The sequence below is a fragment of the Globicephala melas genome, chromosome 12 (assembly GCF_963455315.2).
Source record: "Globicephala melas chromosome 12, mGloMel1.2, whole genome shotgun sequence".
Lineage (NCBI taxonomy): Eukaryota > Metazoa > Chordata > Mammalia > Artiodactyla > Delphinidae > Globicephala > Globicephala melas.
Window position 1 is genome coordinate 68,107,254 of NC_083325.1, and position 13,105 is coordinate 68,120,358.

Below are 13,105 nucleotides of genomic sequence, written 5' to 3' on the forward strand. Positions count from 1 at the left end.
CTACAAAATGAAATAAACTGAAAATTAGAGATGGGTCTTCTCCTTGGTGTGATGGGGGGATAGGGGGTGGAGGCAGTGAATGGTGGACAGGTTCCCAAATGAAGTGCTGTTAAGTCCAGTCCTGGGGTCCCGGGGGAGAAGGAGCCTCAGGACTCTGGTCCAGCCACCCCCTGACCCCTTTCCCATGTCTCCGAAGCTTAACCCAATGTCTCCTGGAGTCTCTTTGCTCAGGGACTCTCAGACACGCTTCTCATGCCCTCCTTTCAGGGAATGTGTCTTTTCATACCCTAGCTCCCTATCTGTCCTCTCAGATTGCCTCCCCCTTTCCTCAGGCTCTGCCCCGAGGTGGCCAATAGGGTACATCCTCTTCACTAACCTAAATGCTGCTGTGTCGGGAGGGACAGGGACAATCTGGATTCTGGCCATGAAAACACAGAACTCACCGGTCACCACTCCCATGCACGCCTGCGGTCCCTCGCTTTCAGTCCTGCAAGCAGAAGCAAGCACGTAAGCCTCAGACCGCATTTGTCACCTGCCAACCTTGCCCCCAACTGCTGTGGTCTCTTTCATAACCGGCGGCGGCTTAGCATTGCCCAGGTTCTGGTTTATCCTTCCTGGAGACAGAGACACACCTCAGATGGCAATGGACTCACCAAAAGGGGGTGAGCAGGTCTGGACCCTCCTTCCCACCCCCGTTAGTCTGGTCCAAAGTTGGAAGAGGATGCAGACCCCGTGCTGAACGAGGCTGACCCTGGTCCAACCCTGCTAGCTTCCTCCAGGGCAGAGCAAGGAGACTGGAGGAAGGAAGCAAGAATCCCACATTCGGCCTTTCCCACTTTTCCTCCCTTATTCCCCTTATTCGGGGGATTCCCGGGCATGGGGAGTGTTGGCCGCAGAGGCAGGAGGCTGCATCTGGTCCCCACTCTGCCGCCTGATCCTAAGCGAGACTGGAGCAGGTGTCTCCTCCCTGGCCCTCGGGTTTCCCTGCCAATGAAGCAGGGAGATGAGAGCGGATCAGCTCTGAGGCTCCTCTCAACTCTGTTGCTCTGTGGTTCCAGGACAATTACCATTCTTGCTTCTCCAGGTCATCCGTCCCTGAGTCTGGAGGCTGGAAAAGATGCAAGGTGTGAGCAGTCCAGCCAGGGATGGCTGCAGATCCTGTCCTGGGGAGGACACCCCCTCCCACCAACAAAAGGGAACCCGTGGATCCAGAAAAAGGCCAAACCCACCCATGTTCGTTTTTCAGGGAGGGAAGAAAGAAGGTTAGGTTTTCTCCAAAGCTTGTTGGTTCAAACTCAGAGTAATAAAAGGTATAAACATTTTCTTCAGAATAGAAAACTGGGTGAGAGAGCCTAGACTTAAATGCATCACTGAAGAATATTAACACCCACATAGAAACAAAATAGATTGTTTTATTGTGATCTTCCACAATCTAAAATGTATTTGTGTATTGTTTGTCTCCCTTGCCTAGAACGTAAGCGCCATGAGGGCAGGAATTTGTGTCTGTTTTGTCCTTGATTATATTCCTTGGACCTAGAACAGTGCCTGACACATCGTAAGTACTCAATATATACTTGCTCGATACTAATTTTAGATGCTTGGGATTGTGCCCAGTACATAGGAAGTGCCCAGGACATATTAGCTGTTGTCAGTAGTATTATTTTCACAGGTTCTGACACCAATTTTCTCTCTCAGAACTCCTAGAAGACAGTGTCTGTGGTGCTGACAGGTGATGCTGTACCCACACTACCTACACCCAGCCTGCTGTTGCTTCCCTTCAAAGGACCTGCCTATCCTTAACAACCCAGCTCCAATGACAGCCATTCAGTCTGTAGAACTGGGCCACACTTCTGGGGTCATCTTGGGAGGGCAGGCTGACCATGACCTTCCTCTACCTGGGATGGAGTCCTCTCTACTTCTCAATAAGAGGGAGCTTGAAAGGAAAATTTCCAGGGAAAGGTAACACATTAAACAGAAAATCACACACAGATGCAAGTCAGGGAGCATAAGGATGCCAGACAGGAGAAGTCCTGAGGGAGGCTAGCCTCCAGGGCCGAGGCAAGGGGGATAGCCTGTGCCCAACCGAACGGGACCTGATTGACAGCAGAGGTTTCCCTCAGGAAAGCTGGATGGGGGTGGTGAGGGGAAGGAAAGGAGAGAACAGGAGGAACAAGGTGGAGAGAGTGGGGGAGAGCTCAGGGGGAGTCACAGAGGGAAGGCTGGGACAAACCCCGCAAACTCCCATGCCACCATTTTGCCCGCTGCCGCCATTTTCTCCCCACACTCTTCATTGGCTGCCTGTACTGGAGACACACAAGTGAGACACAAGCCCTGGCTTCATGGAATTTGATAGAGTGGATTATAACCTCTCTGACGTGGAAAATGTCTGTGACTCTTAGTTAAGGGGGAAAAAAAGTCACAGCTAGTATATTGCAGTATAACCCTATTTAGGTTACACACACACACACACACACACACACACACACACACACACACACACTCTCTCTCTCTCTCTCTCTCTCTCTCTCTCTCACCCTATATGTTGGAGAGTATGTGTGTGTGTGTGTGTTGAGGCAAGAGAATAGGAGATGTGAATGAGATCTTCCATATTTTATACTATCTACATGTGCTTTGATTTTCTTCTTATACTGAACATGTATCACAAGTGTTAGTTTGAAAATAATTTTGATGAATCTGATCTTTAACGTTCTGTGAGGAAAAGGAAGTCCACAGCAATGAGACAAACAAGTGCTAGTCATGGATACAAGTAAGCGATCGGCCTTGGCGACACAAAGCCTCAGGAACTCGAAGCAAAAGCATGGGCCTTACAGACTTCCGTCTTTTTCATTTCACTGTCTTCCATTATTTTTCCCTGGTCTGATGTCTTTTATAAACCAGGCTAAGCTCATGACAGCTGACTCTCAGGGCAGACAGAGGAAGGTAGCCTCCTAAGAACGGTGCATTCAGGGCTCACCCTGAAGGTTGAGGTGCCCGTCAGCGTGATGATAATGATTCTGGGGCCAGGAGACCGTCATGGACTGAAACCGTCTCCCAGCGCCCTGGGCCTCGGGCTCCCAGGAGGAGAAAGGGTGAGCTGAGTGACAGCAGGAGATGTGGGGATGAATAATTCATGAGCGAAAGAACTCTCTCCGAGCTGGGACCAGACAGTGGAAACTGTTGATTGGTTTAACTTTAGAAACCTGACTTGGGGTGGAGATTTCCCTGCAGTGCATTTTCCTGCCCAAGGAAGGAGAATTTGAGTCCTCCAGCTGGTGTCACACATTCCTGGCTCTGTGACGTAGCGATCAGCACGCAGGGACACACGCAGGGACACACAGGCTCGGCGGAGTCAGTGTGCTCTGCGTGACATGAAACCTCTTTCCTCATTATTCCAATCCCTCCCTTCACATCCCTCCTACTGGGAAACCTCCACCTTCACCCTCATACACACACACACGCATACGCACAGTCACATGTGCAGTTTTAACACCACCATCACAGGTAGAACAGAACAAGGGCGGGAGCCCTGGCTGCAGATTTCACTGGGCCCTGGTCAGTTTTCTAATGTGAAGTCCCATCCTTTACACACGGCTGGCGCTGTGCGTGGGGTAGCAGGACGGGGCTTGCAGCGAGGAGGCCGGCTGGGCCCAGGGGCAGGGGCTGAAGCTGCAGGGGGTACAGAGTGCAGCAGGGACACGGAAGGACATGGGGAAGGACATGTGGTAGGTAGTGGCAGGAGGAAGGCACAGGAGGGGAGAGGCAGGGGCATCCTGGTTCTGGTGCAGGAGGTACAGCCGGGCCCCAGGGCAGAGCTGAGAACACCTGATTAATTGTCTGTTCGGCTGGGGGCTGCTAGGACTTGGGGGGGGCAGCAGTGCTGAGACCAGAGCAGGTGGGACTGTGGGAAGCCAGGACTGACTGGGGAATCACACTGGAAATTCCACTCTGCTCTCCAACCCTCTTCTCTTTCTGCTCACCTCCTCTCTCCTCTCTCTTTCCATCCTTCCCTTCTTATTGCTTTCTTTCTCTGTTACCTGACCATATAGAACAATACCACTCACAACCTATTAGCAAAGAAGAGTGTATTTTTAAACATTTATCATGCAGGTAAGGACATTTTTGTTCTTCACCTCATAAAGAGAAAGTTTAAGAGATTACTTTTAAAATTCTGTGTGACCTTTGACTTAATTTATCATTAGGTTTGATTTTTTAATGAAACTCCAAAAGTTTCTTCATCCTAATGTAAAGGGAGGCATTCATTTCATTTAAGACAACAACAACATCAACTCAGAACCCTAGAGTTTAGGATGTTTTCCAACTCAGAGAATGCCCTTCTCTCCCCAGACGAAGCGTTCTGCCTGGTTACTAGGAGCTCATTCAGAAGGTCACCAGGCCCAAACCCTATACCTCCCACCTCAATCTCCTTGACAAACTCACAGTTTCCACATTGCCAATGGCTGCCACAAGTTTAATATCGGAAGGGCTCAGAGAGTGGACTGCAAAGACAAGAACGCATGTAAGAAGGTCAGATCTATATTCCCCACGATGCGGGCCAAGGGCGCCAAATGGGAGAAGCAGACCCATGTCCCCCACCCCAAGGACAGCTGCTGAGGCTGCGCGTGTTGGCCATGGGAGTGGGAAGCTGAAGATCAGGCAGTTGCTGGGAGCCCTGGAAACCTGCTCCAGAGAGGCTCACTCCTCTCTGGAGGCCACACTGCTAACTGGACTCAGTATCTCCAAATAGGTGTCCCATGGAAGGTCACTCACAGCCCTCATTCCCCTCTCACCTGGCCCTCTTTCTGCCTCTTACTTCCCTCTATCCCTTGGCTCTGCACTTCTGGGCTACCATTAATGAGTGAGAGAGCAACAAATTAAAATGAAAACCATCTGGGTTCAAAAGGGTTCATGTTAGCTTGAAGGACGCAAAGCCTGTGAACACACAGGCTTTGCATCGGATGCAAGCTGTGTGCAAATGGTACCAAGAAGCCTCCGTGACCCACCTGGGCCCCTAGCATCCTTAGAATTAAGTTTCTTTAGAAACCACTGATATATTCCTCGGTCATGTTATGGGGGCATTCAAGGTAAGCCTCCCAAAGAAGCCACTTCCTAAGAAGTACATCAATTTCTTTTTCTACCCACATTCCTTACATGACAGAATAGTGAGAATAGCATGCTTAACTGGAAACCCTGGTAAGTCAGTACAATGCAAACATAAACAAATCCATTAAACACAGTTTATAATGCAGCCACGTGATAGGATAAGGCTGGAGAAGAGGACCAGCTCAAGAGCAACGTTCAGAGCATCCAGGTATTAGATAAATGTAGCCCATTACAGGACTAATATGTCTAGAGCTGCCACTGTGGCTACATTACAGGATTGGGGAGTAATTGGTCACGTGAGTGACCAAGCTCCAAGCCACAGCTCCTGTGACTCGGTTCTACCCACCTGGAGGTGAGCTCCCAGAGGGTGCCCTCACCCAGGCAAACCACTGTGGGGTCATGCCGGTTTTATCTCTGCGTGGTGTGTTGGGCTGTGTCCCTCCACAGGAATGACTGAGGGGGCCAAAAGAGGAAGGACTAAGGATGGGAAAGAGAGAGGGCTTGAACAGCCAAAAAGTGCAAGAGGAGTAGTGCTGGAGCCTCTGCTGGCCACACCAGAAAGAAGACGCTGGCCTTCCTGGCTCAGCGGCACATACCTGAGTTAGAAGGCGCATCAGATCCTGACTTCTTTGAGTTGCATGAGAATGGAAAACCCTTCAGGCTCTGCCACTGAAACCGAACATCGGAAACATCAGCTGCCTTGTATGGCAACATTACGGGTCCTGAAAACTTGGTGTAGAAATGACCAGGTACTTGTTGTACTAGGCTCAAAATCCAGAAGCAACAATTTTCCACAGTCATGGTCTTCTAACCCCTTACCCAGCTCACCTAGTAAAACGGGACACGTGCCTATTGACAGTGATTTTAGCAGATGGCAGTTAAGGATACCCCAGAACAGTGGGGTGGAGAGGGAGGGAGGATAAAGAATAAGAACAATTCTTGGAATAGCGAGAAAGTTCTGGGGATGGATAGTGGTGACAGGTGCCCAACAGTGTGAATATACTTAATGCCACTGAACTGTATACTCAAAAATGGTACATTTTATGTATATTTTACAATAAAAAAGAAATCATTAAGAAGAGACCCAGTATATCTAGACTGAAAAATGTTTAAATCTGTTCTATCCTATGATGTTTTTTTATTATCTGTTTCTTTCTTTAAATTTGATTATTTACACAAAAGTAGGTATATGAGGAATTATGCTATTTGCTGCTGGTAACTGGATAAAGTGGAAACTGGGAGACCCTCACATTCCCACTGGAACGGAATGTGTCCTAAGCCCAGAGGGGCTGCTGAGAGCACAGGAGGGACTGGGTGACCAGTGCTGGGGTCCTCAAGACCACTTGGCCTCCTCAGATGCCTGTGAAATTTCAGAGCAGCCTCTGCTTCTGTGAATCACATGGAGGGCTTTGGGAAGGGAGATTATGTGTTTTCTCCCCAGAATTGAGAGTGGAAGGGGAAATACTCCAATGGGGGAAAAATGTGCAGTAAATGAGTTGCTTGACCACATCTCTCTGTCACAAGGAGACACAAGTTAATTTCTCGTGAATTACCAATTTCGGTTAAGAGATAAAGCATTTACTCTCAACTCTTATCTTGTAGATGTTCTGGGAAGATCTCACCCAGATGCCTTCAGATAACTCACAGCATCTGCTTCAAGGTTCACAGAGATAACCAGCCCATCTATAATCTTTCCAGACACTTCTGGGAACCACCTGCTCACTCTGCAGGGATGATGAGCCCCAAATTCCAGGGGATACAGTTATGCTCTGCCAGGCAGCCCGGCTGTCCCTGGAGAAGCCGCTCATCTAGCCCATTCCCTCAAGGCCTCAGGGAGGGAACCTGCCAACTTGCATCAAGACTTAGATTCACCCTCTAGAAGGGAACTCACTCCCCCTCCCGTGAGGACAAAGCCCTGACCTCTGGCCACAGCTGCTCTTCCAGTGTGTTCTCTCCAGGGGAGGTACGGGCCTGGGTAGTTCCTAAAAGAAAGCAAAAACAGTTCAGGTTATTTAGCTGGAAATTAACTCCCGCCCAGATTTGCAGCTTTCGTGCCCTTCCTTCCTGCCCAACCTGTGTGCCCTGCTCAGTCACGTCCCTTGTGTTAGGAAAGTCCAGGTTCCATTCCTCCACTATCACCTCCATTGTTTGGGACACTGTGCTTCCATTAATGCAGCCTATTAATCAGAATCCCCAGGATGAAAAGCAAAAGTGCTACCTGGGAGGGGTCAGCAATAACCCTATATCATTCATGGGCACATTACCACAGATGCCTTTATTGGTTCCTTAGCGAAGGGCAGAACTCTCCAGGAGAGTAATGTTGGACAAATAGCTGCTGCTGTTTGGGGATCCAGGACAAATGAGGGAAGGCAGAGGACATCTGGGAACAGTCTGAAGGTGATGTGAGCTTAGCCATAACTATACACAGTAGCTGGACAGCGGCTGTCTCCAGTGGGCTTACTGACGGTGAGGCAAAGAGGAAGAAAAGGCAGGTGGAGAGCTGGGAAGACACTGTCCTTGTCCCAGCTTACTTTGCGCCAGTCTTTTAAAACTTTTTTTTTTACTTTTTAAAAATATAATATATGTACAATGAGAGACTCATTTTGTAAGCTCATGAGTTTTCCTATCAAACCTATCATCAAACTTTTAGCTACGGAAATGACAGTGTTGTGTACAATAACAGCACTCATTTTTCAATAAAGGAACCAAGATAACCACCCACGGTGCCACTACCCCTCTAGCCCAAGAGTGTTTTCATATGCTCACACCCTCCTGTCCACCATCAGTCTCCTGATCAGTCCCACTTTGTATTCAGTTGTAATCAATGTGGATGCAACGTTGTATCCTACAAGCTCCCTTTAATGTATCATGAGCGTTTTGTTCACACTGTTACATCATCTTGATGCTTACTTCAACACCTTCAAGAAACATTTATGATACTGATATGTAATCAGAGGTCTGGCTCCCTTGCTCCCTCTGGCTTCTCCCCACCCAGTTCTCTGCCCAGAGCGCACACTCCTTGTAAGGGCATATCATGCAAGAACCCCCAGACAGCATCAGACAAGGCTGAAGGGAGGCCTGGCTTGGGGGAAAGCGCTTGATTTCTTTACCCCACCCTTCTTTTGCAGCTTTACTTTCTGACCCTGAAAAGAATTTATCTGGAGTTTCATGAGGAACAAGAGTATATTTCCATTTCACGCCCACGGTGAGATCAGGCACTGATTTCCACTTCGGAGCTCGTAACAGGAATGTTGGTTGGATCCTGCCCCCAGATCTCAGTGACCCTTTTGAAATGCCCGGAAGAAATGCTTCTGTGCAGAAAGAACTGCATGATGGGAAGGTGTTGAGGTGTGGACAAACAGGGAGAGCTTGGAAGGGCTGGAGCAGAGGGTTCATAGCTGGAGGGGAGTGCAGGGCAGGGCAGATGAGTCTGCACAGACAGATGGCAGCTGGGCTGTGGAGCTGTGAATGCCAGGCTGCTCCACAGGCAACAGGAAGCCATGACCAGTCTTTGAAGGGATGACAGGGTGTGTTTTAAGATGATCATCCCTGGGGGTAGTGAGGTGGGTGAATTCGCAGGGCAGAGATTTGAGACCATTTTGGTAACACTGTTTTTAAGCCGGGATAAAAATGTACATGGGACTCAACACATATGCAGCTTCTGGGTGCCAGGCACTGTTCTAAGCACTTACGTGAAATAATTCATTTATTCCTCACAACAACTCTATGAGATAAATGCTATCATCCCCACTTTACAGTTAAGAAACAGGCCCAGAAAGGGTAAGTGACATTTTAAAGGTGACACAGTGAACACCTGGCGATGGAAGGATTTGAAAATGGGCAGCCCGGCCCCATGGGCCAAGCTCAGAACCAAACTAAGTGTAAGTCACAGCCTAAGATTTGGACCAGGGCTCAGCAAACTTCTTCAATATAGTCAATATTTTAGATTTTGCAGACTATGCAGTCTCTGTCACAAATACTCAGCCCTGCTGTTGTACTGTGAAAGCCACCATAGATAACATGTGGACAAATTAGAGAGACATTTGAATTTCATATAATTTTCATGTGCCATTAAATACCTTTCTTTTTATTTTTCTCAACCATTTAAAAATGTAAAAACCTTTTTGGATATCAACAAACTGATTTTAAAGTTTATACGGAGAGGCAAAAGACCCAGAAGAGCTAACAGAATATCAAAGGAGAAGAACAAAGTCGGAGGACTGACGCTGCCCACATTCAAAAGTTACTATAAAGCTACAGGATGATACTGGCAGAATAGACAAACAGACCCATGGAACAAAAGCGAGGGTCCAGACACAGACCCACACAAATAGAGTCAACTGCTCTTTGACAAGAGTGCATAAGGCAGCACAATGGAGAAAAGACAGTCTTTTCAACGAATGATGCTGTAATAACTAGATGTCCACGTGAAAAAAAAAAAATCGATGTAAAAATCGTTCTTAGCTCACAGGTCATACAGAAAGCGGCAGAAGGCTGGATTTGGTCCATGGGCTGTTGTTTGTTAACCAATGTCTGATCTAGACACTATTTTTGTTTATAATTAATTTTTATTGGAGTACAGTTGCTTTACAATTTTGTGTTAGTTTCCACTGTACAGCAAAGTGAATCAGCTATACGTATACATATATCTTCTCTTTTTTGGATTTCCTTCCCATTTAGGTCACCACAGAGCACTGAGTAGAGTTCCCTGAGCTACACAGTAGGTTCTCATTAGTTATCTATTTTATACATAGTAACAATAGTGTCATTCCCAATCTCCCAATTCATCCCACCCCGCTGATCTAGACACTACTGAAAAGAGGTCATCAAAGTGAAATGGGATAACATCTCTGGTGATCAGCAATATCCCTTAGCCCTGGGCATCCCCGATGGGAGCCTGGGATCCATCTCTAGATTACCATGCTGGTTGCTGCTGCCACAGCTCCTCATTGGGCTTTGCCAGCACCTTCACAAGTAGAGGAACACAGGGGCTAGAGCGACTCTCCCTGGTCTTTGAGAAATGTCCCGCTCAGCACATCTCCTGGTCCTCCAGGCTTCATGCCTGAGAAATAAAAAATTGCTCCTCAAAGAAAGACTTTGGTTTCTGTTGAAAATAGCAGTTTTCTTAAAAAAAATTTTTTTTAAAAGATTTTTATCATCATGGATATGCTTGTACTCTATAATTTATAAATTTTAAAAATTGAATAATATAAGCAGAAGATCTAGCCCAGTGCCTGCACAAAGTGTATATTGAAATCTGTTAATTTTGATGAAAGAAGTTGTTTCATTATCAATCCGGAGATACAATCTTACAAAATCTATGGGATACAGCAAAAGCAGTTCTTAGAGGGAAGTTCATAGCAGTACAGGCCCTCCTCAAAAAACAAGAAAAATCTCAAATAAACAACCTAAACTACCACTTAAAAGAACTACAGAAAGAAGAACGAAATAATGTCATTTGCAGCAACATGGATACAACTAGAGATTATCATACTAACTGAAGTAAGTCAGAAAGAGAAAGACAAATACCATATGATATCACTTATATGTGGAATCTAGAATATGACACAAATGAACCTATCTACGAAACAGAAACAGACTCATGGACATTAGAGAACAGACTTGTGGTTGCCAAGGGGGCGGGGTTGGGGAGGGATGGAGTGGGAGGCTGGGGTTAGCAGATGTAAGCTATTATATATGGAATGGATAAACAACAAGGGCATTTAAAAAAGAAAAAGAAAAAAGAAAAAATAATCCAGAGAGACAGATGTCATTATTAGTATAATTTTATAACAATGAAAGTTAAAATTTTTCTTTAGAGAGGTGGGGCTGGGTTGAGAGACCCTATCTGCTGACTCTAAATCTAAAAGGTTTTAAAGGGGCTCAGAAGAGCTTGTTTTCGAAGAGATGGATCCCTACATCTTTCCCTGAAAACATCATAGAATCTTCTGGGCCTGATTTTCTTCCTCTGAAGACATTAAGTCATGCATTTCCCCATTTTGTGTGTGTGAGTGTGTGTGTGTGTGTGTGTGTGCGTGTGCATGCGCGCATATGTGTGCCCATCTGTTGAGAGTCATAAAGGCAGCAAGAACTTGAGGAGTAAAGAGCCAGAGAAAAGGACAGCAGAGAGAGTGATTCCAACATTTGATGCTGTTTTTATCCTTGAAACACTTGCCAAATCATGGGCAACAGAAATCAGCAGGTAAGTGGCTAATATGCTGGGCAGAGCTTCAGACTGCCCATGGAGCTGGGGGGAAACACTGGAGCCCAGTGCCCATCAAGGAGGAGGTGCCCTGGTGAATGTCCCAGTCTTTTATCTGGGACTTCAAAGAGCTAGACCCTTGGAAGATGGATAAAGTGGAAATAGACCAGCCTCCAAAAAGACTGAAGCCCAGCTTTGAGTCAGATCGATTCCCAGTATTAGATTAGAGTGATCTGCCCCTACCTAACTGCTTGCCCAAAGTAAAGCCTTTATGGAAGAAGACAGCACCATCTGGAACATACAGTTATTTAATTTTTCATACACAATACCTGGCTTTCAATAAAAAAAAAAAAATTGGGACTTCCCTGGTGGCGCAGTGGTTAAGAATCCGCCTGCCAATGCAGGGGACACGGGTTTGAGCCCTGGTCCGGGAAGATCCCACATGCCACGGAGCAGCTAAGCCCGTGCGTCACAACTACTGAGCCTGCGCTCTAGAGTCCATGAGCCACAACTACTGAGCCCATGTGCTGCAACTACTGAAGCCCGCATGCCTAGAGCCCGTGCTCCTCAACAAGAGAAGCCACCGGATTGAGAAGCACGCGCACTGCATCGAAGAGTACCTCCTGCTCGCCGCAAGTAGAGAAAGCCCACACAAAGCAATGAAGACCCAACACAGCCAAAAAAAAAAATAAAAATGAAAAAAAATTACCAGGAGATAATACCAAATAAACAGAAACCAAGAGAGAGAAAAAAATCCCAACAGACAATAGACAGTGAAAAGTGGTGGAATAATGTGGAAATAAAGGGATAATATCTGCAGCTTTGTTAGCCTGATGTTTTGTTCCCAGTTGGGGTGAGGAGTAAACCAATGGGATATTCAACGGGGCGATCCAGGAATGAGAAGGAGGAAAAGGGAAGGGCAGAGATACACCTCACATATTCCCGGCTGGCTGGGAGTCTGCGTGCTGGGAAGACCTGCAAGAGCCCCACGTAAAATTAAAGGGAAGGAAACCTTGAAAATTGTCTGCAACTTTGTGTTCACTCCCCACCCTACACACAGACCGATAAACAGAGCCTTCCAAATTCAAGGTCTTCGGACACCACCTCTGTCCAAATCACTGATCACTAAACCATGCAGACTCAGGGGTGACTCCTAGGATGCCAGGTTAAAAAAAAAAAAGAAAGAAAAAACTGAGCAAAGACATCAGTGGCTGTCCACTGCAGGGCAACAGATTCCACAGTTTAATTCCAGGCAGGTTACTAAAACATGAACCAACAACCCTCAGAAATGGAATGTAAGATTGTTAAATGTTATCAGACATGTCCAGTTTTCAATGAAAAGTTACTAGATGTGCCATGAAATTGAAAAGCGAGACCCAGGAAAAAAAAGAAGCCAATGAAAACGTGGCCCAAACGTTGGGTTTTCCAGGCAAGGTCTTCAAAGTAGCTATTACATATATGTTCAAAGAATTAATGAAACTATGTTCAAGGAATTAAAGAAAAATGTGAAGGTGAAAGACTCAACAAATTGAAGCTATAAAAAGAAAATTCCAGAGATGAAAAATAAAATAACTGAAAGATTTACTAGATGGGCTCAGTAACAGACTTGAGATGGCAGAAAAAAGAATCTGTAAACTTAAGGACAGATCAATAGAAAGTGCATTTCTGAAAAATACAGAGGAAAAGAGATTGAAGAAAAACAACTAGAGCCTCAGAGGTCTGTGGATACCGTCGAGCATAGAAAGCGTACAGTTAATGAGTCCCAGAAGAAGCAGAGAGAGAAAGAGGCAGAAAAAGATTTGA

General features: G+C 46.4%; 1 protein-coding gene across 1 annotated transcript in view; it reads right to left on the reverse strand.

The window, feature by feature from the left end:
• Positions 1–13,105, reverse strand: part of PLB1 (phospholipase B1) — a 189,032-nt gene that overhangs the window by 95,219 nt on the left and 80,708 nt on the right. Inside the window, exons 6-10 of the mRNA XM_060309527.1 lie at positions 7,021–7,082; positions 5,697–5,769; positions 4,438–4,496; positions 1,068–1,108; positions 444–487 (exon numbers count right to left, since the gene is read on the reverse strand). Of these exons, the coding sequence (XP_060165510.1) occupies positions 444–487; positions 1,068–1,108; positions 4,438–4,496; positions 5,697–5,769; positions 7,021–7,082 (279 nt within the window). The remainder of the gene's footprint in view (positions 1–443; positions 488–1,067; positions 1,109–4,437; positions 4,497–5,696; positions 5,770–7,020; positions 7,083–13,105) is intronic.